Source organism: Orcinus orca, chromosome 1 (assembly GCF_937001465.1).
Source record: "Orcinus orca chromosome 1, mOrcOrc1.1, whole genome shotgun sequence".
In the NCBI taxonomy this organism is placed as follows: domain Eukaryota; kingdom Metazoa; phylum Chordata; class Mammalia; order Artiodactyla; family Delphinidae; genus Orcinus; species Orcinus orca.
This window is the reverse complement of record NC_064559.1, coordinates 6,451,262-6,478,973: the sequence shown is the minus strand read 5'-3', so window position 1 is coordinate 6,478,973 and position 27,712 is coordinate 6,451,262. Positions and strand designations below refer to the sequence as shown.

Below are 27,712 nucleotides of genomic sequence, written 5' to 3'. Positions count from 1 at the left end.
AGAGACTACTATGAAAAATTATATGCCAACAAATTGGACAACTTAGAAGAAATGGATGAATTCCTAGAAACATGCAACCTACAAGGCTGAATCACTGAGAAGTAGAAAACCTGAACAGACAAATTACTAGTGAGGAGACTGAATCAGTAATCAAAAACCTCCAGAAAAACTTAGGTCCATGACCAGAATGGCTTCCCTAGTGAATTATACCAATATTTAAAGAAGAATTAATGTCAATACTTCTCAAATTCTTCCAAAAATATAGAAGAGGGAACATTTTCAAACTAATTTTACAATGCCAGCATTACCCTGATACCAAAGCCAGACAAAGATGCCACCAGAAAAGGATATTACAGGCCAATATTCCTGACGAATACAGATGCAAAAATTCTCAACAAAATTTGGGAAGATAAATTCAACAATACATTAAAAGGATTATACATCATGATCAAGTGGAATTTATTCCAGGGATGCACAGATAGTTCAACATGCACAAATCAATCAATGTGATATAGCACATTAACAAAATGAAGGATAAATATAATATGATCATCTCAATAGATGCAGAAAAGCACTTGACAAGATTCAACATCCATTTATGATAAAAACTCTCAACAAAGTGTGTAGAGAGGAAAATACCTCAACATAATAAAGGCCATATATGATAATCCTATACCTAACAACATACGCAATGGTGAAAAGCTGGAAGTTTTCCTCTAAGATAAGGACCAAGACGATAATGTCCACAGTCACCACTTTTATTCAAGTTCTAGACAGAACAATTAGGCAAGAAAAAGAAATAAAAGGCATCCAAATTAAAAAGGAAGAAGTAAAACTGTCACTACTTACAGATGACATGATATTATATGTAAAAAACCCTAAAGACTCCACCAAAAAACAAATCATTAAAGGTGCTGGATACAAGATTAATATATAAAAATCTGTTGCATTTCTATGCACTAATAAGGAACTGCCAGAAAGAGAAATTAAGAAAACAATTCCATTTACAGTTGCACCAAAAAGAATAAAATACATAGGAATAAATTTAACTCAGGAGGTGAAAGACCCATACAATTTAAACTATACAATATTGAAGAAAGAAATTGAAGACATAAATAAATGGAAAAATTCTACATGTTCATGGATTGGAGGAATTAATATTGTTAAAATGTCCATACTACCCAAGCTATATACAGATTTAATGCAATCTCTATCAAAATTCCAATGGCATTTTTCATAGTAATAGAATAAACAATCCTAAAGTTTGTATGGAACCACAAAAGACCCTGAATAGTCAAAATGGTCTTGAGAAAGAGGAACAAAGCTGGAATCAAACTACATTACAAAGCTGTGGTAATCAATACAGTATAGCATAGGCATTAAAAACAGACCAATTGATTAGTGGCACAGAATAGAAAATCCAGAAGTAAAACCCATGCATATGTAGTTGATGAATTTATTACAAAGAAGCCAAGAATATACAATGAGGAAAGGATAGTTTCTTCAGTAAATCGTGTTGGGAAAAATGAATAGCCACCTGCAAAAGAATGAAACTGAACCTCTATCTCACACCATATACAAAAATCAACTCAAAATAATATTATAGACTTGAATGTAAGATCTGATACCCTGAAACTCCTAGAAGAAAACATAGGTGGTAAGCTCCTTGGAATTGGTCTTGGCAAAAGTTTTTGGATTTGATACCAAAAGCAAAGGCAACAAAAGTAAAAATAAACAAGAGGAACTGCATCAAACTAAAAATCTTCTGCACAACAAAGAAAACTATCAACAAAATGAAAAGAAAACCTAGTGATTGGGAGAAAATAGTTACAAACCATACATCTAATAAGAGGTTAATATCCAAAATATATAAGGAACTCCAACAACTCAAGAGCAAGAAAACAAAAAATCTGATTTAAAAATGTGCAGAGGATCTGAATAAACATTCTTCCGAAGGAGACATACGTATGGCCAACAGACACATGAAAACAGGTACAACATCACAGGAATGCAAATCAAAACCACAATTAGATGTCACCTCACAGCTGTTAAATGACTATTATCAAAAGGACAAGAGATAAGAAGTGTTATCTTGTAATGAGGATTTGGAGAAAAGGGAACCATGAATTGTTGGTGGAAATGTAAACTGGGGCAGCTACTATGGAAAACAGTATGCAGGTTCCTCAAAACATTAAAAATAGAACTACCATATGATCCAGCAATTCCACTTCTGGGTATTTATCCAAAGGAAGCAAAACCACTAATTTGAAAAACTATACGCACCTCCATGTTCACTGCAGCATTGTTTATAATAGCAGAGACATGGAAGCAACCTAAGTATCCATCAATGGATAAATAGATAAAGAAGATGTGGTAAGTATATATACAATGGAATATTTTTCAGCTATAAAAGAGAAGGAAATCCTGCCATTTGTGACAACACTGATGGACCTAAAGGGCATTATGCTTAGTGAAGTAAGTCAGACAGTGAAAGACAAATATCATATGATCTCATTTATATGTGGAATCAAAACCAAAACCAGGGCTTCCCTGGTGGCACAGTGGTTGAGAGTCTGCCTGCCGATGCAGGGGACACGGGTTCGTGCCCCGGTCCGGGAAGATCCCACATGCTGTGGAGCGGCTGGGCCGGAGCCATGGCTGCTGAGCCTGCACGTCCGGAGCCTGTGCTCCGCAACGGGAGAGGCCACAACATTGAGAGGCCCGCGTACTGCAACAAAACAAAACAAAACAAAACAAAAAAACCCCAAACCAATACCCCCATGACCTCATAGATACAGAGAACAGATTGATCATTGCCAGGAGTGGGGGATGGGTGAAATGGAAAAAGGTGGTTACAGGTACAAATTTGCAGTTAGAAAATAAATGTCATGAGAATATAGTGTACAACATGGTAACTATAGTGAATAATATTGCAATTTGAAAGTTGCTAAAGTAGTAGATCTTAAAATTCTCATCACACAAAAAAATTTGTAATTATGTGTGGTGATGGATCTTAACTAGACTTAATGTGGTGATCATTTTATAAAATATACAAATATTGAATCATTATCTTGTACAACTGAAACCAATAAAATGTTACATATCAATTATACCTCAATATTAAAAAAAGAAGTTAGGTCAATTAAGATATTCAGAAAAAAAAAGATTCAGAAATAATTTTCAAAATTTCAAAACTAACTTTTGGTATAAATATCATTGTGAAACCAGCTAATAGCATTAAAAACTTTAAAAAATTAGTTATCTACTTTTGTGTATGGGTGTTATACTCAGTTTTTTCTTCAAAAATTAATGATTACTTATGAAGCTTAGCACCATAGTGGCCAAAAATTATAACATTCTAATACCACTATAGTTCATCAAATCTAAGATGCTATCATATGTAAGACTCATCCCAATTTCAAAGATGTTAAATGTTAAAAAAAACCTAGAAAACTGTGCCTTAGAAATGATGAAATATTGTGGTGGTGGTAGTAGTAGTAGAAACAGCAGAAGTGGTGACAGTTGTAGGAGTAACACATATATATATAGTGCTTATTATGTGCCAGGTGCTCTTCTAAGCCCTTTACATATATTAACTCATTTAATCCTCATAAGTAAAGTAAATACTATCATCATCATCAGCAGCAGCAGCAACAACATCAAAGACTCAAAAACTTGCTCATTGTCATCAGCTAGTAAATGATAGAGCCAATAGTTTATTTAAAAATGCAAATTTGGGAGAGTGCACAAGATGGTGGAGTAGAAAGACCCTAAGCTCACCTCCTTTCATAGGCACACAAAAATTACAACTATTTACAGTGCAACTATTGATGATAATGACCTGAAAACTGGCAGAAAAGATTTTCCACAACCAAAGAAGGAACCACAATGGGAGGGGTAAGAAGAATGGAGATTCAGTATAGTCAAGACCTACATCCCTGAATCAGCAACCAAAAACTGGAAGATAATCACTCTTGCAGAGGTTCTCCCCAAGGAGGGGGTGTGTCCCTACATTGGGGTCCCCAGCTGAGTGTTCTGCACCAGGAAGAAGAGTTCCCAGAACGGCTGGCTTTGAAGGCCATCAAAGATTGTGACTCTGCTCTTAAAGGGCATGCACAAAATCTCACACATTCCTAGTCCTAGCACAGAGGCAGTAATTTAAAAGGAACTAGGGTCAGACCCATTTGCTGAACTTGAAGAGACTCCTGGAGGGGCAGGAAGCAACTGGGACTCCCTCTGGGAACATAGACTCTGGTGGCAGCCATTTTGGGGAGCTGGTTCTACCACAAGGACATTGGTGCTGGCAAGTGCTCTTCTGGAATTCTCCCTCTAGCCTATTCTGGGGGCTTACCAGCCACCAGTGGATGGCACCATCCACAGCCACCCCCTCCCAGCCAGCCATCATGGGACCCAGCCCCACCACCAGCAGGATGGCATCAGCCTTGGAACTCCCTGGACAGTACAGCCAAATATGTCAGGACCTGGCCCTGTCCACAAGCAGCCTCAGTGAGAAGAAGGACCTGGCAGCCAACCAGGTGGGGGCCAGCCCCCACCTACCAGTATACTCACAGGCAGCCCCACCACAACAAAAGGGCCCACTCAGCCCACACAGTGGCAACCCTAGATCATACAGCTCGGGTGACCAGCGGGGAGTGTACTGCTTGTCCCCATAGGACATTTCCTACATAAGGCCACTTCTCCAAGATTGGGAAATGTAACAAATGTACTTAACACATACATATAAACACAGAGAATTAGGCAAAATGATGTGACTAAGGAATATGTTTCAAATGAAGGAACAGGCTAAAACCCAAGAAGAAAAACTAAGTGAAATGGAGGTAAGCAATCTACCCAATAAACATTCAAGGTAATGATCACAAAGATGCTCAGTGAACTCAGGAGAAGAATGGATGAACAAAGTGAGAAGTTTAATAAAGAGTTAGAAAATATAAACAAGAACCAAACAGAGCTGAAGAATATATTAACAGAAATAAAAAATATGCTAAAACATGAAAATTTTAATGTTTCATAGTCCTTTGTATATTTTGATTGGTAACTAGTATTGTGAAGGGTTGAATTGCAAGTGGACAAATATACATTATACATGCAATTCTTGGAAAGAAAACCTATGAGAGTGTATGCAGATATTGGAGCTAGATAATCAAAGAAAGTTGCGCTGTGCTGAAGAAAAGTGTAAATGTTTGTTTTTGTTCTGGAAGGAGGGAGTACCTCAGCTTCAGAAAAGTGAGTTAAATATACTCCTTGTTTCTTGAAACATGCTCAATCCAGTCTTGTTTATTGTATTTTACTTTTCCCCTGTATCTTCTTCCCCCATTCCCTTCCCTCATAATAGGCACCCAGAACATATATCAAGCAAGTATGATGCTTTACTTGTTTGATATATGTCCTTGGCTATCTTTGTATTCTTATAAAATGAACAATACTCTTTTTTGCTTGTGATTTGTGTGTAGTTGTTTGTAATTTTAATAAATGTTACGTAGTAACATTTGATAGGTCTCAGTTTCTTATTCAACACTATTTTTCATTCAAGACTATGTTTTAAGGTCTATCCATGTAATTGTATATAAATCTAAAGCAGCTTTATTTGTTTCAAAACCTGTTTATGCCAGATTGCATTATTATTGTAATTGTGGAATTAAACTAAATATTATGGACTGGTTAAATACCAGTGTAAAAATAGAGTCACTCTTTCCCTGAAAACTAAGTTTGGAACCGCTTTGGAAAGTTTTGATAAAGCAAGTCACAGAAGAAATTACTGAGCTAGGTATGAGCAAGATAACACTAAAAGGCTGGGGAAAAAATTATAAAAATCTAGAACTTTGGTTGTTTTGCCACTGTCTTTAAGTCCCCCCACCCCCCCTGGCTATTTTAAAGAAACTGAAATGCGAACTAAGAGATGATGTCTTATGAATAAGACTATGCAAGAAAGGAGATGAGGAATTCCAATCAGTGGACTAATTTCAAAGCAGTCTGTGGTCCTATATTAAAAGATTGACTAATGAATGTACCTTCATCTATTTAAGTTAAAGTAGAATGTTTCACATATAGCACTTTCCTTTTTTAAATGACTCTTCACTTTAACTTATTTTGGAATTAAGTGAACACTTCCATTCCACTGTATCAATTAAGAGGCCCACTATTGTTTATGCTTAAGAAAGCTGAGCCTAGAAAAGGAGAGTGGGGAATAGAATATACAATATTTGGGAAGAAATTACAGTAACATGTAAAAATGCTTATGCTATAATATTACCTAGGAAAGTAGTATACAAAATAATATACACAGTATATTTATGTCTATTGTGGTAGATTGTTTACAAAGATGGCTGCAGTAATTCCTCCCATTCCTGTATGTAGGTCCCTTTACAGTGTAAGTTTGCTGTTCTCTTAAGAAGTGCAGTCTATTTCCCTATCATATTAATCTGGGCTGGCCTTGTGAATTGCTTTGACAAATAGAATGTAGCCAAACCTAGGCCTTGTGGCTTCTGCCTTCACCATCTTGGAATGCTTCCCTGAGATTGCCATGTGAAGAAGCCAGGTCTAGCCTGGAGGATATAGGACACATGGAGCAGAGACAAGTGCTCCAGCTGAGGCCCCTTATACTAACAAGCCAGTACTTGCACCAAACATTTGACATGTGAATGAAGCCATCTTACATTATCCTGTCCCAGGCAAGCCACCAGATGACAACAGCCTCATGAATAAACCCAGATGAAACCAGCAGAACAGCCCATCTACTCGTAACCCAAATTGTTGATCCACAGAACTTGTTGTTTGAAGGCATTAGGTTTAGGGATGGTGTTATAGTGCAATAGATAGCAGATTGAACTCTGCAGAGCAGTCATGCACTATATAAAAAAAGGAAGTGAACAATACAATTGACAAAGAATTCTACAGGAATGTGTTTTTAAGTGGCAAAGAGGCCCTGGATATTGAAAGTAAAAATTGTTGCTCAGGAATTAATGACTTACCATATCATTATTCATTAAAAATTTACATATTTCTCAACATTTTCAAAGCTAAATTTGGAGGGAAATCCATTCTTTTAAATGTTAATATTATAATTTTATATTTATTAAAATCGAATGAAAGAATTTTAAAATATTAACTTACCATGGTTTTAGTGCAGTATCCTGAGGCAATTTCATAGTGAACCTGATTTTTCTCTTCCAATATTTTTGGGCCATATGATTCCACAATAATATACAGCCCAATATTTTCTGGATAGACTATTTGAGCCCAAACTGACAGGTTTTGTCCCTTGTCCAAAAGATAAGAAACACGAAAAATATCATTATGAAATGCCATGTAGGGGCATTTTTCTTTTGTTTTGAAAGCTATACTTTGTGCTTCCAGTTTTAAGGGATATTCCTGTGGATGTATTGTGCCATTTTCAAAAACATGTATGAGATACATTTTACCAGATGTATTCAAGGAAATTAATGATTTTATTGTGCTATTTGTCCATAAATGCAGCTTTACTGCATCTTTAATATTAATCTTGAAATAAAACATTACATTATTTTCCATTTTTACCACAATATTTCCATAATAATCTGGAAAAAAGAGAGAAAAGTTTGTGTTATTCTATGTTGACATAAATTCATGCTCTTTTATTTAAGTGCACTATTAACCAAAATAATTTCTTTCATAGTGATTATTTATATACTTTGAGAAAATTCAGGCACAAACCCATAACATTACAAGATGGTTGAGAGCTTCTCTCCCACTTCGTAGCAGAGTGTTTTTTTTGTTTTTGTTTTTCTGCATACCTTTTTCCTCACATTCACTCTATCACATTTTTTTTTTTTTTTTTTTTTTTGCGGTACACAAGCCTCTCACTGTTGTGGCCTCTCCCGCTGCGGAGCACAGGCTCCGGACGTGCAGGCTCAGCGGCCATGGCTCATGAGCCCAGCCGCTCTGTGGCATGTGGGATCTTCCTGGACTGGGGCACGAACCCGTGTCCCCTGCATCAGCAGGCGGAATCTCAACCACTGCACCACCAGGGAAGCCCCACTCTATCACTTTTATAATCACATTATTAACATAGAAGAAAGAGCTGGAATTAGTGCATTAAATAATAATGAGGATGAGAATGACAGGAATGGTATTATTAGGAAGCATTGTATTATGGACTGAATTATGTTCCCTTAAAATGCATATGTTGAAGCCCTAACTCTCATTGTTACTGTATTTGAAGGTAGCGTCTTTAAGGAGGTAATTAAGGTTAAATGAGGTCAGAAGGATGGGGCCCTAATCCAATATGACAGATGTCTTTATCAGGGGAGGAAGATACACCAGAGAGCTCTTTCTCTCTCTGCATGTACAAAGAGGAAAGGCTATGTGAGGACAAAGTGAGAAGGTGGCCACTGTATTCAAGCCAGCAAGAGAGTCTTCGTCAGAAACCAACCTTGATGACACCTTGATCTTGGACTTCTAGACTCCAGAATTGTGAGAAAATAAATTTCTATTGCTTAAGCCACTTAATCTGTGGTATTTTCCTATGGCAGCCATAGTAGGCTAATGCAATTGGGATGAAGAAATGGTGGTGGGAGGGAGACAGCACCTCTTCAGGTTCACTTTATACAAAATAATTAACTTTCTCCCCTTAATAGAGTATTATGCCTAAGTCGCAGAGGTTCGTAGACAATAAGTCTCTTAACCTCTTTGGTTCTATAACCATATGTATAAAATGAACAGTTGGACCAGTTGGTTTCATAACTTCCTTTCCAGATACGACACTCTTTGTGTACAGCCCCTAGGAGTATACTTTCTTTAATTTTCAAAAACAGCACTTAGAAAGGACTGGCTGAAAGGAGGAAGGTGAATTCAAAGAGTTAGGGAGGTTCAGAGCTCTTTGTGAGTTTGCATCTTACATTTGGAATATGAATAATTAAGTGACATTTTCACAACTTGCCATAAATTATATTCTAATCAAGCTCTTAAATCAGAAATACCATTTTTTTTTAGGATCAGAATACTTTAATAACAGTGCCAACATACTACCATTTTCTTATCACACTGCTCATTAAAAACATTATTAAATGAATTTTGGATTAAATACAAAGTTAAGACGAAAATTAGGAATTATTTTTTTAAATAATGAGAATAAGAACACTATATATAAAAGCCTGTGGGACGTAGCTAAAGCTATGCAGAGAAAAATTCATAGCATTATGTTTTTCATAGTTTTAAATGCTTAGAAAACAACAAAAACTGAAAATAAATGAACTAGTTATTTAACTCAAGAAGCAGGCAACAGAATACCAACATTACAAACAAAAAGCAGAAGTGAGGAATCATTAATGACAAAAGCGGAAATTAAGGAATTAAATAAAAAAGAAAGTAGATTTGATAAATCAAAGAGTTTTTTTCAAAGGAAAGGAAAACAAAAAATTCAAAAAAAAATGATATCTTGCAAGCCAAACTAGCAAGGAGTGGGACATAAACAATATTACAAATAAGCAAGAGAATATGATTACAGATACATAAGAAATTTAAACATTAAAATGGGAAGACTTTGCCAATAAATTAGAAAATCTAGAAAAAATGAATGCTTTCCTAGGAATAAACAAACTTCTAAAATTGACTGAAGAAGAGATGAAAGACTTTAGTAGACCAATTAGAGAAAATAAAATTAATGAATAGATATAACATTCCTGGTTGAGAAGACCTGATATTGCAAATATGCAAACATCTATTCAATAAATATCAATATTTATTGAATGCCCACTATAGCTACATACTGTTCTAAATACTTGGGAGGGACATATTAGTAGAAAAACTGAAAGATCATTTTCTTTTGTAGCTTCTATTCCTTTAGGGAAGACCGCCAATAAACATAAGATAAGTAAATTATATAGTGTGTTGGTGATTAAAGCTACAGTAACCAAAACAATATAGATCTTGTGGAGATAGATGAGGGAAGGGGATAGCCTAGAAACTGAACCCAGTTAACATGAGGCATAAATGCATAATAAAATTGGCATTTCAAATCTGTAGGGTAAGTGGTGTTTAACAGAAGACTGATTTGAAGGCAACACCAGGTTTCACAGGAAAAATAGAAATAAAAAATAAAATTAGATTCCTTATACCAAATATAATTCTAGATGAATTAAATATTTAAACATAAAAATTATAATGCTAAATTATAAAAAGAAAATATGTGATAATATCTTTATAATTGGAAAGACTTTTCATATTATGACATTACAGAAGAATTCACAAATAAAAATACTAACAAATTTGACTACTTAAAAACTGAAATTGTAAATGTCAAAGTGCCTGCAAAAAGACACTGAGAAATTACACACCACAGAAAATATTTGCAATATGCGTCAAAGACAAATGGATAATATACATTATAAGTAAAAAACATATCAATAAGAAAATAAGCAATCCAGTGCAAAATATCTAAACAGTATGAATTGACAATCCAGAGAAAATATGACCAATGAACATACAAAACTAGATAAAACATCTAATTATAAAATGTGCAATAAAATGAGAATTACACATTTTTCTTCCACACTATGGGTAAATAGTAAATAGATTTTATAAAAATATACATTTTTAAAATACGTTTGGGTGAGTTTAGACTGAAAATTTTAAGGATTTATCAACTTTTTAAATATTCAGAACTCTGATTCAAGAATTCTATATCTAATAATCTATGTTACAGGAATACTTGTACAAGCGTACAAGTACATATATACATATGCATATATATGCATATTCTCCACAGGGGTTTCTTTAATTTAATTTTTATTTTATATTGGAGTATAGTTGATATACAATATTGTGTTAGTTTCAGGTGTGCAGCAAAGTGATTTATTTATACATATACATACTTCCATTCTTTTTCAGATTCTTTTCCCATATAGGTTATTATAGAATATTGAGTAGAGTTCCATGTGCTATACAGAAGGTCCTTATTGACTATTTATTTTATATATAGTAGTGTGTATATGTTAATCCTAAACTCCTAATTTAATCCCTCCCATTACCTTTTCCCTTTTGTAACCATAAGTTTGTTTTCAAAGTCTGTGAGTCTGTTTCTGTTTTGTAAATAAGTTCATTTGTATCACTTTTTAAGATTCCATATAAAAGTGACATCATATGATATTTGTCTTTCCTCTGACTTACTTCACTTAGTATGATAATCTCTAGGTTCACACATGTTGTTGCAAATGGAATTATTTCATTTTTTATGGCTGAGTAATATTCCATTATATGTATGTACCACATCTTCTTTGTCCATTCCTCTGTCGATGGACACATATGTTGCTTTAATGACTTGGCTATTGTAAATAGTGCTGCAATGAATATTGGGGTGCATTTATCTTTCTCAAATTATGGTTTTTTCTGGATATATGCCCAAGAGTGGGATTGCTGGATCATATGGTAATTCTATTTTTAGTTTTTTAAGGAACCTCCATACTGTTCTCCATAGTGGTTGTACCAATTTACATTCCCACAAGCAGTGTAGGAAGGTTCCCTGTTCTCCACACCCTCCCCAGATTTTATTGTTTGTAGACTTTTTGATGATGGCCATTCTGACTGTGTGTGGTGATACCTCATTGTAGTTTTGATTTGCATTTCTCTAGTAATTAGCAATGTTGAGCATTTTTCATGTGCTTTTTCACCATATATATGTCTTCTTTGGAGAAATGTCTATTTAGATCTTCTGCCCATTTTATGATGGTTTTTTTTTAATATTTAGCTGCATGCACTCTTTGTATATTTTGGAGATTAATTCCTTGTCGGTCGCTTTGTCTTCAAATATTTTCTCCCATTCTGTGGGGTTGTCTTTTCATTTTGTTTATGGTTTCCTTTGCTGTGCAGAACCTTTTAAGTTTCATTAGGTCCCATTTGTTTATTTTTATTTCCATTATTCTAGGAGGTGGATCAAAAAAGATCTTGCTGTGATTTATGTCAAACAATGTTCTTCCTATGTTTTCCTCTAAGAATTTTATAGTGTCCAGTCTTACATTTAGGTCTCTAATCCATTTTGAGTTTATTTTTGTGTATGGTAAGGGAGTGTTCTAATTTCATTCTTTTACATGTAGCTGTCCAGTTTTCCCAGCACCACTTACTGAACAGACTGTCTTTTCTCCATTGTATATCCTTGCCTCCTTTGTCATAGATTAGTTGACCATAGGTGCATGGGTTTATCTCTGGGCTTTCTATCCTGTTCCATTGACCTATAGTTCTGTTTTTGTGCCAGTACCGTACTGTCTTTATTACTGTTGCTTTGTAATATAGTCTTAACTCAGAGAGTCTGATTCCTCCAGCTCCGTGTTTTTCCCTCAAGACCACTTTGGCTATTTGGGGTCTTTCCTGTCTCCATACAAATTTTAATATTTTTGTTCTAGTTCTTTAAAAAATGCTGTTGGTAATCTGATAGGGATTGCATTGAATCTGTAGATTGCTTTGGGTGTATACACATTCTCACAATATTGATTCTTCCAATCCAAGAACATGGTATATCTCTCCACCTTTTGGTATCATCTTTAATTTCTTTCATCAGTGTCTTATAGTTTTCTGCATACAGGTCTTTTGTCTCCCTAGGTTGGTTTATTCCTGGGTATTTTATTTTTTTGTTGCAATGGTAAATGGGAGTGTTTCCTTAATTTCTCTTTCACATTTTTCATTATTATTGGAGAGGAATGCAAGAGATTTCTGTGCATTAATTTTGTATCCTGCAACTTTTTCAAATTCATTGATTAGCTCTAGTAGTTTTCTGGTGGCATCTTTAGGATTCTCCATGTATAGTATCATGTCATCTGCAGACAGTGACAGTTTTACTTCTTCTTTTCCAGTTTGTATTCCTTTTATTTCTTCTTCTTCTCTGATTGCCATGGTTAGGAGTTCCAAAACTATGTTGAATAATAGTGGTGAGAGTGGACATCCTTGTCTTGTTCCTGATCTTAGAGGAAATGCTTTCAGTTTTTCACCATTGAGAATGATGTTTGCTGTGGGTTTGTCATATATGGCCTTTATTATGCTGAGGCAGTTTCCCTCTATGCCCACTTTCTGGAGAGTTTTTATCATAAATCGGTGTTGAATTTTGTCAAAAGCTTTTTCTGCATCTACTGAGATGATCATATGGTTTTTCTTCTTCAATTTGTTAATATGGTGTATCACATTGATTGATTTTCGTATATTGAAGAATGCTTGCATCCCTGGGATAAATCCCACATGATCATGGTGTATGATCCTTTTAATGTGTTGTTGGATTCTGTTTGCTAGTATTTTGTTCAGGATTTTTGCATCTATATTCATCAGTGATATTGGTCTGTAATTTTTTTTTGTAGTATCCTTGTCTGGTTTTGGTATCAGGGTGATGGTGGCCTCATAGAATGAGTTTGGGAGTGTTCCTTCTTCTGCAATTTTTTGGAAGAGTTTGAGAAGGATGGGTGTTAGCTCTTCTCTAAATGTTTGATAGAATTCACCTGTGAAGACATCTGGTTCTGGAGTTTTCTTGTTCAAAGATTTTTAATCACAGTTTCAATTTCATTACTTGTGATTGGTCTGTTCATATTTTCTCTTTCTTCCTGGTTCAGTCTTGGAAGGTTATACCTTTCTAAGAATTTGTCCATTTCTTCCAGGTTGTCAATTTTATTGGCATAGAGTTGCTTGTAGTAGTCTCTTAGGATGCTTTGTATTTCTGCAGTGTCTGTTGTAACTTCTCCTTTTTCATGTCTAATTTTATTGATTTGAGTCCTCTCCCTCTTTTCCTTGATGAGTCTGGCTAATGGTTTATCAATTTTATCTTCTCAAAGAACCAGCTTTTAGTTTTATTGATCTTGGCTATTGTTTTCTTCCTTTTTATTTCATTTATTTCTGCTTTGACCTTTATGATTTCTTTCCTTCTGTTAACTTTGGGTTTTATTTGTTCTTCTTTCTCTAGTTCCTTTAGGTGTAAGGACAGATAGTTTATTTGAAAATTTGTTTATTTCTTGAGGTAGGCTTGTATAGCTATAAACTTCCCTGTTTGAACCGCTTTTGCCGCATCCTGTAGGTTTTGGATCATGGTGTTTTCATTGTCATTTGTCTCTAGGTATTTTTTGATTTCCTCTTTGATTTCTTCAGTGATCTCTTGGTTATTTAAGAATGTATTGTTTAGCCTCCATGTGTTTGTGTTTTTTATGTTTTTATCCCTTATTGCTTTTAATATTCTCTACTTTTATGTTTTGGCATCTTAATTACAATGTGTCTTGTGGTTCTCTTTGAGTTGACCATACTTGGGACTCTCTGTACTTCCTAGACTTGTATGTCTGTTTTCTTTCCCAGGTTAGGGAAGTTTTCAGCTATTATGTCTTCAAATGTGTTTTTGGCCCCTTTCTCTCTTCTCCTTCTGGGACCCCAAAATGCAAATGTTAGTATGCTTGATGTTTTCCCAGAAGTTTCTTAGACTTTCCTCATTTCTTTTCCTTCTTTTTTTCTGCTCAGCATCAGTGATTTCCACTACTCTGTCTTCCAGATTGCTGATTCATTCCTCTGTATCATTTAATCTAATATTGGTTCCTTCTAGTGTATTTTTCATTTCATTATTGTATTCCTCACCTCTGGTTGTTATTTATATTTTCCAACTCTGTTAAAAAATATCTAACTTCTCTCTCTGTGCATCCATTCTTCTCCCCAGTTCTTTGATCACCTTTATGATCATTACCCTGAACTTTTTCTTGGGTAGATTTCCTATTTCCACTTCACTTAGTTTTCTGGGGTTTTATCTTGTTCTTTTGTTTGGAACATGTTCCTCTGTTGTTTCATTTTGCCTAACATGTTTTTATTTCTTTGTATCTGGTAGTTTATGTTTCCTGACCTTGGAAAAGTGGCCTTTTGTAGGAGATGTCCTATGCATCCTAGTAGCACACTCCCCTCTCATCACCTGAGCTATATACTCTAGAGTCATTCCCTATGTGGGTTGCATAGGACCTTCTGTTGTGGTGGGTTGACTACTGTGGGTGGCTTGGTAGGCTTTGTTGGCTCCCAGTCCAGTTGGTTGCCAGGCTCTGCCTTTTAAGGAGGCTGCCAGCTACTGGTTGGTGGAACTGGATCATGAGGTGGTGGGCTGCAGAACCCCAGGGGTCCCCACTGTTAGTGCTTGTTCACTGGTGGGTGGGGTTAGGGTCCAGGAGATCCTGGGATTGATGCCTGTCCACTGGTGGGTGAACCCAGGTCTTGGGGCTAGTGCCAGCTTACTATTGGGCAGAACTGGGTCCTCAGGTCTGGCTGCAGGGCCCAGGGGCCCCAGAGCTGATTTCAGATTGCTGATGGGTGGGTCCAGTTCCTAACACAGCTGGATGTTGGGTCCAGAATGTAGGTTCAGGTTCCAGCTGGTCACAAGGTTGGTGCTGGTCCACTGGGTCCCCAGGTTGTGGGCTGTGGTTGTCCTGTGGCTAGTGTCTGCCCTCTGGTGGGTGAAGCTGGTCCCAAGGCTAGAGCAGGCTTTCTGGTGGCTGGTGCCTGCTCACTGGTGGTATAGCTGCATCCTGGGGTCTCTGGCTACAAGGCCTTCTGGGCTCCAGGTTTAGTGCTTGAGCTCTGGTGTGTGGGTCCAGGTCCTGGGCCCTCTGATGGGCAGGGCTGTGTCCAGGAGTGGCTGTGGGCTCTGGGGGTCTTAAGGCAGCCTGTCTGCTGGTGGGCAGGGCTGTGTCCCCACCTAGTTAGTTGCTTGGCCCAAGGTATCCCAGTAGTGGTGGCTACAGGCTGTTGGGCAGGGGCAGGGTGGGATCCTGAAGCTAATAAACTAGAGGGAGAATTCCAAAATGATGCTTGCCAGCACCAGGGTCCATGTGGTATGAGAGCTTTCAAAAATGGCTGTGGCCAGTGTCTGTGTCCCCAGCATGAGCTTCATTTTCCTCCTGCCTCTCCAGGAGACTCTCCAAGATCAGCAGGTAGGTCTGACCCAGGATCCTTTCAAATTACAATTTCTGCTCTGGGTCCTGGAGCATGTGACATTCTCTGAGTTTCTATTTCCCACAGCTCTCCAGGACTCCTGAAAGTAAGCCCTACTGGCCTTCAAACCCAAATGTTCTGGGGAGTAATCATCTGGTGCTGGGGAACACAATGTGGGGTTCAGACTGCTCACTCCTTGGGGAGAACCTCTGCAATTATAATTACTCTCCTGTTTGTGGGCTGCCCAGAGACATGGGACTTGAGTATACTGTGACTCTGTCCCTCCTACCTGTCTCATTGTGGTTCCTCCTTTATATCTTTAGTTGTAGATCTTTTCTGGCAGGTTCTGGTCTTTTTCATCAATAGTTATTCTGTAAATAGTTGTAATTTTTGTGTGCTTGTGAGAGTAGGTGAGCTCAGGTCCTTCTACTCTGTCATCTTATCTGATTTCACCTGTTATATTTTGAATTTGCTTTTAAAAATGTCTGGATAAATTCACAGGAACTTGTTAATAGTGGGTTATCTGAGAAATGGAAATAGTGAAGGCTGAGGACCTTTAACTTCATATCTCATATACTTATAAACTGTTTAAACATTTTATTTCAGCATTTCTGAATGGCTTTCAGTACAATATTCAAACTTTAAGGTCCTCTAAAATCTATCCCCAATTTTTCATTCTGACCTTATCTTCTTTTCACTATGGTCTTTTAAAAACACAAATATCCGGGCTTCCCTGATGGTGCACTGGTTGAGAGTCTGCCTGCCGATGCAGGGGACATGGGTTCGTGCCCCGGTCCGGGAAGGTCCCACATGCCACAGAGCAGCTGGGCCCATGAGCCATGGCCGCTGGGCCTGTGCGTCCGGAGCCTGTGCTCCGCAATGGGAGAGACCACAACAGTGAGAGGCCCGCGTACCACACACACAAAAAAACCCCCAAAAACTCAAAAAAACAAAAAACAAAACCACAAATATCCTGCTTCTCTCTTGCTTAAAACTCTTTAGAACTCCCTAGAGGCCTTAGAAGAAGGTCCAATTTCTTCATGCAACTTTTGAAATCTTTAATAATCTGGACTCTATTTCTCCAGAAGAGACTCATCCCTTTTCTCTCTGCAGAACTCTGTTTCAGCCGTTTATCATTTTTCAAGTTCTGGGAAGTATCCTGTCATCTCTGTCTCTGGGTCACTGGGCACACCAATCTCATCTATTGTCTTCATTGTCTAACCCCGGCTTATTCAGCAGATCTCAGTTTAGATACCACTTCCCTACCTCAAGGCAGCCTTCCCTACTTCCATGTCTCCCAATTTGGGTAAGGTACTCAATCTGTGTGTTTCCATAGCACCCTATATTTTCTCTATCATAGAATTAAACATGTTGCTTTATTTGCATGTTAACTTGTCTTTATCCTATGTAATTTTGTAAACTCTGGGAGGGTGGGAATTGTGTTCAAATTACCACTATATCTCCAACCCCTAGTAGAATGCCTCACAAATAGTGGTGCTCAATGAATATTTTTCAATTATTTATTCCAAAAAGTACGTATTATATACTGTTCTAGGTATTGTGGGTAAAGCAGCAAATACAATGAAGTCACGCAGAACATTTTTTTGGTGGAAGATTCAGCTAACAAATAAGTACACATATAATTTGTTAGGTGATGATAAGTGCTGTGAACAAAATAAAGCAATGTAAGGTACAGAGCAGGGGAGTTAGGTCAGGGTCAGGGAAGAGCTCTCTGATAAGGTGACATTTGGACTTAAACCTGAATTAAGTACAAGAGTTATGTAGATATCAAAGTGAGGAATATTCTTGGCAGTAGATATCCAGGGAAACAGTAGATATCCAAGGAATAGCAAAGAGGACAGTATGGCTAAGTAACACTGAACAAAGGGTCGAGGGACAGGAGATGACATCAGAGTCCTGGGCCAGATCACATATTGTTTTTCAGGTGATGCTAAACGTTTTAGATTTTATTCTGAGTGATATAAGAAGCAAATGAGTGTTTTAAGCAGAGGAATAATATGATTTTGCATATATTTTCAAAGGCTCACTCTGGTTGCTAGGTGGACTGTGGTTAGGGATGGGGATGCAAGGATAAAAAATGAGAGACCACTTAAAAAACTCTTGTATGTACGGGCTAGAGAGGATAGGGGATTGAACTGGAGTGGGAATGGTGGAAAAAGGTTAGATATTAGATACATTTTTTAGATATAGCCAACAGGATTTGATAATGGCTTGTTTGTGGGATGTTAAAGGGGAGGATTCAAGGATGAGGTCATGATTTGTGGCTGGAAGAAAAGAAGTGCTGTTTACTCAATAGGGGAGGGCTAGGGATGAAGAAGGTTGAAGTGTGGGTGAGGGAAACAAGGATTCATTTTTGGATATGTTAGTCTGAGATGCCCACTAGTCATCCAAGTGAAGGTATCAAGAAGGTAGTAGGAAATAGTAGTTTGGAGTTCAGGCTAATTATCATGGCTGGAAGGCAAAGAATGAATGTAAATAGAGTTCAGAAGATGTCTGAAAACCAAACCCTGAGGTACTTCTCCATTTAGGAATTAAGAAGATGAGAATGGAAAAGAGGCTGAGGAGGAATAGCTAGTGAAGTAGGAGGAAGAACAAAAAAGTGATACCCTAAAATTCAGTGAAAAAAAAGTGTTTCAAGAAAAAGGCCATGTTGAATTATTTCAAATGCTGCTGCCAGATCATGAAAGATGACTGAAAATTGGCCACTGGATTAGCAAAGTGGAAGTCATTGAAAAGCTGGATAAGGGCAGTTTCTGAGAAAATTTGATTAGAGTGGATTCAAGAGAGAATGAGAGGAAAGAGGAAAAAGTAAAACTAGGCAATACTTCCTTGGAGTTTTGTAAAGGGGAGCAGCAAAACTGGATGGTTGAGAGTTGAAGAATGATATGGGGTCAAGAAAGACTAATTACAAATTACAGTGATATCTACTTTAAATTTCATGGCTAATTTATCTCCTAACAAGATTCCTTGAGGATTAAACTTTCTATTTCTTTGCATTTCCTATAATGTTTAGTACACTGCCTCAGGAATAATAACATGAAGAATAACTACTATTAATTGAAGGTTTACCACTTGCCAAGTATTATTCTAAGCATTTTATATACAATCCCTTATCTAATCAACATGACAGTCCTATATTCTAGATTAGAAAACGGAGGCTTGGAAATGTTAAATGACATGTTCATCGACTTGAAAACAGATCTATTTAACTCTACAACACCTGTTATAGATTAATTGAATTGTGTCCCCTCAAAAAAGATATGTCGAACTTCTAACTCCAAATACTACTTCAGAATGTGACCATATTTGGAAATAGGGTCATTATAGATATAATTATTTAAGATGAGGTCATACTGGAATAGGGTTGGCCCTGGTGTCCTTATAACAAGACGACATGTGAAGACACAAGAATTCTATGTGATGACAAACGCAGCAATTGGAATTATGCAGCTGCAAGCCAAGGAATGAAAAGGTTTGCCAGCAAGTGACTAGAAGCTAGGAAAGATTCCCTAGCTTTCAGAGGGAGTATGGCCCTGCCAACACTTCTAGCCTTTAGGACTGAGACAATAAATTTCTGCTGCTTTAAGTTTGTACCATTTTGTGGTACTTTGTTATGGGAGCCCTAGGAAATGAATACAACAACACATACCTTGAAAATGCATATGTAAGTTGCATAGGTATCTGCTGATTGACCAAAATGAACCTCTGAAAAAAGAATCTGAGTTTGCCATTTTGCTTTGTGAGATCCTACTTAACATTAATAGAATTTTAAAGATTAATAGAATTTTAAAAGTGGTAAAACAGCACCTTTATCAAAAGCACCATATATTAATACATTAAAATTATTACATCTTCATAAGCAAGATATCTATTATGAAATCTAGAATAATTTTTGCAAAATGAGAATACCTTACCCATAAAAACATCATGAATAGTGCTGTTTTGTGATAATCTTGATAGATTTCCAAATTCCGTAGGTGTTTGTAAAACTCCAGTATCTGTGAAATTATGATAATAATAGTAGATCCTATGTTTGTCCCATAGTATTAATTCTGGCATTGCTGAATATATAAAATTTGGAATTAAAAAAGTGTCAGTAGTGACATCTAATGCAAAGTCTTGGAATACCCACTGTTTTGTATCTTCATTGTATATCACTAGGTAAATCGTTTTGATGATGTTACATGTAATGCAGTAATTTAGTAACAAGGCAAGTTCCAAAGGGTGTCCTGTATACTCAACATTGTGTATAGTCAGAGTAGCAGCTGATGACATATTTAGAAGTTCTTTCAGTTCTTCAGTAGTTATTATTTTAACAAATTTAAGCAAAGCATATCCAAGATAAACCTCATTTTCTGTCCAGATTGCCATGCTGCTTCTTCTTCCTTTATTCTGTGACAAAATTGAAAATAATTAGACAATCTTTGATTTTATGGACAGTGTTAGCAGTTCCCATCTTCTAATTTGCTACATTTAAAAATAAAACAGTAACTACTAAGATTTAATTTTTATTATATTTCTGACTAATACTTCAGACCTAGAAATATATTACATGAAAATATATTACACGCAAGCATACAAATAAATTATTCCAGTGATTTTATTATTTTATATACTTTTTCTATCAGTAGAAATAATTATTCTTAATTCCCTTTTAAATCCTCAAAGATCATAAACCTTCTCTTTTCTTATGTGTTTATCCACTCTGGCCAGAAGTGCCCCTTTGACCCTGATGTTCACTGAGGTCAAGATATAAGGACACGGGCTTCCCTGGTGGTGCAGTGGTTGAGAGTCCACCTGCCGATGCAGGGGACACAGGTTCGTGCCCCGGTCCAGGAAGATCCCACATGTCGTGGAGCGGCTGGGCCCATGAGCCATGACCGCTAAGCCTGCGCATCTGGAGCCTGTGCTCCACAATGGGAGAGGCCACAACAGTGAGAGGCCCGCGTACCAGAAAAACAAAAAACAAAAAACAAAACAAAACAAAATGATATAAGGACACTTACGTAGACAGAGGAATGGATAAAGAAGATGTAGTACGTATGCACAATGGAATATTACTCAGCCATTAAAAAGAATGAAATAATGCCATTGGCAGCAATACGAATGGACCTAGAGATTGTCATACTGAGTGAAGTAAGTCAGAGAAAGAGAAAATATCATATGATATTGCTTATATGCGGAATCTGAAAAAAAAGATACAAATGAACTTATTTACAAAACAGAAACAGACTCACAGATTTAGAGAAAAAACTTATGGTTACCAGGGGGGAAGCATAGAGGGGAGGGATAGTTAGGGAGTTTGGGATTGACATGTACACACTGCTATATTTAAAATAAATAACCAACAAGGAAAAAAAATTATAAGGATACTTCAAACATTATTTTTGGAATTCAAACTTCCTTGGCTAAAGAGAAGAGAGAACTTAAAACCTGAGAGAAAACAATACTACCATTTTATGGACACTGTTAGAGAGGAAGGCCATGCACAGACTACTATGTTTGAAATTCAGTGGAAGTAATTTCATTTAGGGAGTCAAGGTCTCCCTTTCCCCCTGTCTCCCCTCCCCAACTGTTTCTAATTCTTAAAGATTTTTACTTAAAGTGTAGCTTCTTTGTCCATGACAATCAACAGGAGTCTTTTGTGCACATCTTGTCTCCCTAAATAAATTTGTACATTTATTTAATGTACAAATATTTAGCCTATACTCAAACAGGATGTAGACAGAAATCGAACTGATAATTTAAAAAAAGAGACCATTTGGGGTAAAAAGACATTTTACCAAACGAAGATTCAATGTAAAGCTTAGAACTTCTGTTGCTAAAAATGAGTGTGAAACAATTCTCAAAAGGGAAATAGATTAGAAACAAAATGATGAGCCCTTTATAGAAAAGACACAGCTATTCTCACTATTCTTGGCAGAGGGATGGGAAGGGGAATTTGTCATAAACACGATAGATGGGAATTCCAATTAGCCCCAGCCATGGAATGAGATTTCACCCACCCAAAACTCTTTCCTATAGATCTTCAATTAGTGCTTGGGTATAGTAAGCCAAGGTCTTGGGGCAAAGCAGGAAAGCTGAGTAATCCCTCTGATGCAGTCAGGGTCTCTCCCAAATATAAAGCAGTAACCTCTTGAAGATGGGGAGGGGGCAGGCAGCAAGGCAGCAAAGTAGCAAAGTTGAGAGAAATCCATCAGCATTCTGGATGCTCAGCTACCATAGACAGGGAGTAGGATAAGAGAGCTGAGAAAAACTCTCCCTCTGAGATATGTGTGGCCTTTACTGAAAGTATAAAGCAGTCTCCATGCTAAATTGGGGTCAGGGAATCAGGAGAGAGAGATAGAGATCTCCCAAGGCAAGAAAATCCAGGGACTGATGAGAGAGGAAAGAGAAATCTTCAGTGATTAAGAAAAAAAAAAAAGCTGGCAGCTAGACTTTAGAGCAGAGATGGGTTTTCTAGGGTTTGGAAAGCTGGTGATTCAGTTGTGAAATATGAAGAGATCTCTGGAATCCTGTCAGTGCTAAGATACCAGGCATGGCAAAAAAGAAAATAGCTATGATAAAACACTGAATATCTAGTGGAAATATGAGCAAAAAGAATGCAGAGTTGGGGAATTACAGCTAAGATACATAAATGATAAAAAGACAGAATGGAAATGCTAGAAATTAAAAATATGATACCAGGAATAAAGAAATTATTAGATGGATTTAAGAGTAAACTGAGAAAAGCAGAGGAAAAGAGCAGTGAATTTGAAGAGAGGTTAATAGCATGTAATCAAACTGAAATACAAAGAAAAAAAGCAGAGTTGAAAAAAAATTAACTGGTCATCTGAGATCTGTGGGACTATATTAACTGGTCTCATATATATGTTTTTGGAATCCAAGAAGAAGAGGAAAAAGAGAATAGTGCTGAAGAAGTATTTGAAGAAATAATGTCCAAGAACACCAAAAATTAATGAAAGACATAATCCCAGAAATCCAAGAAGTTCAACTCAACCTCAAACAGGATAAATACAAAGGAAATTACACTTAGGCACATAATAAAATTGCTGAAAACCAAAGATAAAAGGAAAACTCTAAAGCAGCAACAAGTAAAAAGACACATTATATATTTGAGAACAGTGACATGAATAATGACTCACTTCTTACCAAAAATGATGAAAGCCATAAGATAACAGAATGATGTCTTTATAAATTGCTTTTAAAACAATTGAAAAACAACAAAAACCACCTGTCATCCTATAATTCTGTATTCGGTGGAAAATGTCCTTCAAAAATGAAGGAAAAAAATAGACACTTTGATACAGACAAATGCTGAGAGAACATGCAATATAAGAAATTTTAAAGACGTTCTTCAGGTTGAAGGGAAATGAAACCAGGAGGAACACTGGATGTACAGACAGAAATAAAGTGCACACGGGAAGGTATATATAAAAAACTTATTTTGCTATCAGTTTATATCTATATATCTTTATCACAATTGACTTTTTAAAGCAAAAATATTAACACGGTATTTTGGGATTTATAGCATATTTAGAAATAAATATGAGACCAGAGTACAAAGGATGGGTGGGGTATAAATGGAGTTGTATTGTTATAAGGTTTTTACACTGTTGTGAAGTAAATTTTCTTTAAATTTAGATTCTGATAAATTAAAGATGATTATTGTAAAGTGAAGTGCAACTACTAAAAAATAATTTGAATTAAAAAGAAATCAATATAGGAGACAACATAGAAATACTGAAAATACATGATTCATCCAGAAGAAGACAAGAAACAAAGGAACAAAGAACAAGAGGCATTAATAGAAAACAAATGCCAAGATGGCAGACTTAACCCCAACCATAGCAATAGTTATATTAAACTTAAGTGAACTAGCTATTAAAATTTGAAGGCAGATATTGTCACACTGGAGAAAAAGCAAGACCCTATATGCAGTTTACAAGAAATATAAAGTCACAGACAGGTTGATAGTAAAATAATAGAAAAACTTACATCATATAAGCATGAAACATAAGAAAGCTAGTGCAGCTATATTATTATATATAAATAAAACCAAATGAAATATCACTTCACACCTGCTAAAAGAGTTTAAATAATAATGACTGGACACACTAAAGGTTGGTGAGATGTGGAAGTAAATGAAAAAAGGCAGCTATAAATATTTTATAATGTCTTAATTACTATAGCTTTATAATAAATTTTGATACATGGTAGAAGAATTCCTTTGCCCCAACCCCCTCCTAACTTTCAGCCCTTTACTCCATCATATACCTTTTAGAATCATTTTCTGATTTCCACAAAGGAACATTGCATCAAATCTATAGATAAGTTTAGGAAGGATCTAAAAATTTTAAAATATTCTGCATTCCAACAAAGATCTCACACATTTTTTAGTGGCATTTATTTCTAGGTAAGTTTTTTGTTCTACCCTGGATTGCCATATGACTTTTAGAATCAACTTCTCAATTTCTATAAAAGCCCTCTAGGATTTTAATTGAAGTTGTGCTGCATTTCTCAAGAATTGACATTTTAACAATATTGAGTTTTTTCCACCTATGAACATGATACATTTCCCCATGTAAGTCTTTTACTTCGCTCAATAATGTATATAGTTTTTAAGTGTATATATTTGCACATCTTTTGTCAGATTTAGCCCTAAGTATTTAATACTTTTGAATCTATTTTAAACAGTATTTTAAAAAATTTCCATTTATGATTGTTCATTTATATGTTTATATATTTCATATACAAAATTAACTTGTTATATTTCATATAAAAATGTAATTGATTTTTATACATTGATCGTGTATACTGAAATCTGGTAAACACACTTATTAGCCCTGATAGCTTTTTGAAAAATAGATTTCATAAGCTTTTCTATATCTAATAATGTTTGAATAAAGACACTTTCCTTTTCAATACAGATTCCTTTTACTTGTTTCTTAACTCACTGCACCTGTTAGAACTGTCAGTACAATGTTGAATAGAAGTGGTGTGGGTAAACATTCTCACCTTGTTCTTTATTTTAAGCAAGAAAGGGAAGAAAGAAACAAAGGAACAAATGGTGTTAATAGAAAACAAATACCAAATGGTAAGTTTAACCAACAACAGCAATAATTACATTAAATCTGAGCAGACTGAATAGTCTTTTACCATTATACAATGCTATCTTAAGGTTTTTCATAAAGATTCCTTGTTAAGTTGAGAAAGTTCTCTTTTATTCTTAATTTGCTGATTTTTAAAATCAGTTGTGTATATTGGATTTTGTCAAATGCTTTTATGCACCTATTGAGGTGATCATATAGTTTTTCTTTTGTTATTTTCTAATAAGGTGAATTACATTGATTGACTTTCTATTGTAAATCACTCTTTCATTCCTAAGATAAATCCTACTTGGTCATGATATATTTTCCTTTTTATATATATTTGGATCTGGTTTACTAAAACTTTGTTTATAATTTTTAAATCTTTGTTTATAAGAGATATTGGTATGCAGTTTTATATTCTTGTAATGTGTTATTTATTCTTGGTTGTGGTATCACATAATGCTGGCCTCATAGAATAAATTAGGAAGTGTCCCACACCCCCTTCAATTTTCTGAAAGAGTTTAGAAATGGTGTCATTTATTTTAAAAATATATAATTCAATGGTGAAATATTCTTGGTCTAAAGTTTTATTTGTGGGAAGGTTTTTAAATTACAAATTAAATTTCTTTCATTGATATAGGGGTATTCATGTTACCTATTTGCTTTAGGGAAGCTTTGGTAGTTTGTGTAAATTTGTTTTAACTTTGTATTTAAAGTTGTTTAACTTGGCCCCACTGTGAAACAGGTTGGCACCAGCAAAGAACCCACCTGATCCATGTAGATAGCTACACAGAAACCCAGCCCTGTCCTCCAATGGGCTGCAGAAGCCCCATACCCATTGGGCCACACAGCCAACTGAGCAGGAAGCCTACCCTGCTCTCCAGTGGGCCCACAGCCACCACCCAAAGAGCAGCCTCACAGCCAACTTGGCGAGGTCCCAGCCCCACTGACCAGCACACTCACAGTAGTCAGCCCCACCAAAACAGAAATGTGTATTCAGCCTACATCAGGGCTACCACTAAAGCATATAGTTCTGGTGAACAGAGGGGTGTGCTGCTGGGTCCCATAGAATGTCTCCTACATAAAGCCACTTCTATAAGATCAGGAAACATAACTGACCTACCTAACAAATAGAAGTAAACAACAAAGAATTGGGAAAATGAGACAGAAGAATATGTTCCAAATGAAGAAACATAGCAAAATCCCGAAATAGAATGAAGTGAAGTGGAGATAAGCAATATATCTGATAAACTGTTCAAGATAATGAATATAAAATGTTCAATGAATTTGGGAGATGAATGAATGAACACAGTAAGAATTTCAACAGAGTTACAAAATATAAAAAAGAACCAAACAGAGCAGAAGAATACAATAGCTGAAATTAAAAAATAGCCTAGAAGGAATCAACAGTAGATTAGATGATACAGAGGAACAAATCAGTGATCAGGGACAGAGTAGTGAAAACCACATGAACTGAACAGAAGAAAGAAAAGAATTTTAAAATGAGGATACTTTAAGAGACCTCTTGGACAACATCAAGCATACTAACACTTGCATTATTGGGGAGAAGAGAGAAGGGAGGAGAAGAGAGAAAGAAAGAGGCAGAGAATTTTTGAAGAAATAAGAGCAGAAACCTTCACTAACCTGAGAAAAGAAACAGACATTCAGGTCCAGGAAGCACAGAGAGTCCCAAACAAGATGAAGAGCAAGACAAGGTATAATTAAAATGACAAAAAATTAAAGATAAAGAGAGCATCTTAAAAGCAGCAAGAGAAAAGCAACTAGTTATATACAAGGAACTACCATAAGAGAATTACCTGACTTTTCAGGATAAATGCTACAGGTCAGAAGGGAGCGGCACAATATACTGAAAGAGATGAAAGAAAAATATGTACAACCAAAAATACCTGGCAAGGCTATAATTTAGATTTGAAGGAGGAATAGACTTTTACAGACAAACAAAAGATAAAAGTGTTCAGCACCACTAAACTGGCTTTATAAGAAATGTTAAACAAACTTATCTAAATGGAAAAGAAAAGGCTACAACTAGAAATATAAAAATTGTAAAAGGATAAATCTCACTGGTAGAGGCAAACATACAGTAAAGATAGCCAGCCACTTATAAAGCTATTAGGAAGGTTTAAAGATAAAAGTAGAAAAATAATCTATATCCACAATAGGTAGTTAAGGGATACATAAACAAAAAGATGTAAAAAAGATTTCAAAAAAATTTAAAAAAAGGGGGTGGGTAAAAAGGTAGGTTGGTTAGAATGTGCTCAATTTTAGACCATCAACTTAAAATAATCACACATATATATATAGGTTGTTATATATGAATGTCATGGTAACTGCAAACCAAAAACCTATAATAGATAAACACATAAAAGGAATACAAACATAACACTAAAGATAGTCATCAAATCATAAGTAAAGTGAACAAAAGAAGAAGAAAGGAACAAAAAAGAACTACAAAAACAAACGGAAAACAACAAAATGGCAATAAGTACATACCTATCAATATTATGTAAATGGACTAAATGCTCCAATCAAAAGACATAGAGTAGCTAAATGAATACAAAAACAAGGCCCATATATAAGCTATTTACAAGAGACTCACTTCATATCTAAAGACACATGCAAACTGAAAGTGAGGGGATGGAAAAAGGTATTTCATTCAA

The 27,712-nt window shown here is 35.9% G+C and overlaps 1 protein-coding gene across 1 annotated transcript in view; it reads right to left on the bottom strand.

Moving 5' to 3' along the window:
• The window catches only part of CATSPERE (catsper channel auxiliary subunit epsilon), a 241,820-nt gene that overhangs the window by 83,748 nt on the left and 130,360 nt on the right, over positions 1-27,712 (bottom strand). Inside the window, exons 10-11 of the mRNA XM_033414427.2 lie at positions 19,857-20,334; positions 7,132-7,574 (exon numbers count right to left, since the gene is read on the bottom strand). Coding sequence (XP_033270318.2) covers positions 7,132-7,574; positions 19,857-20,334 — 921 coding nt within the window. The remainder of the gene's footprint in view (positions 1-7,131; positions 7,575-19,856; positions 20,335-27,712) is intronic.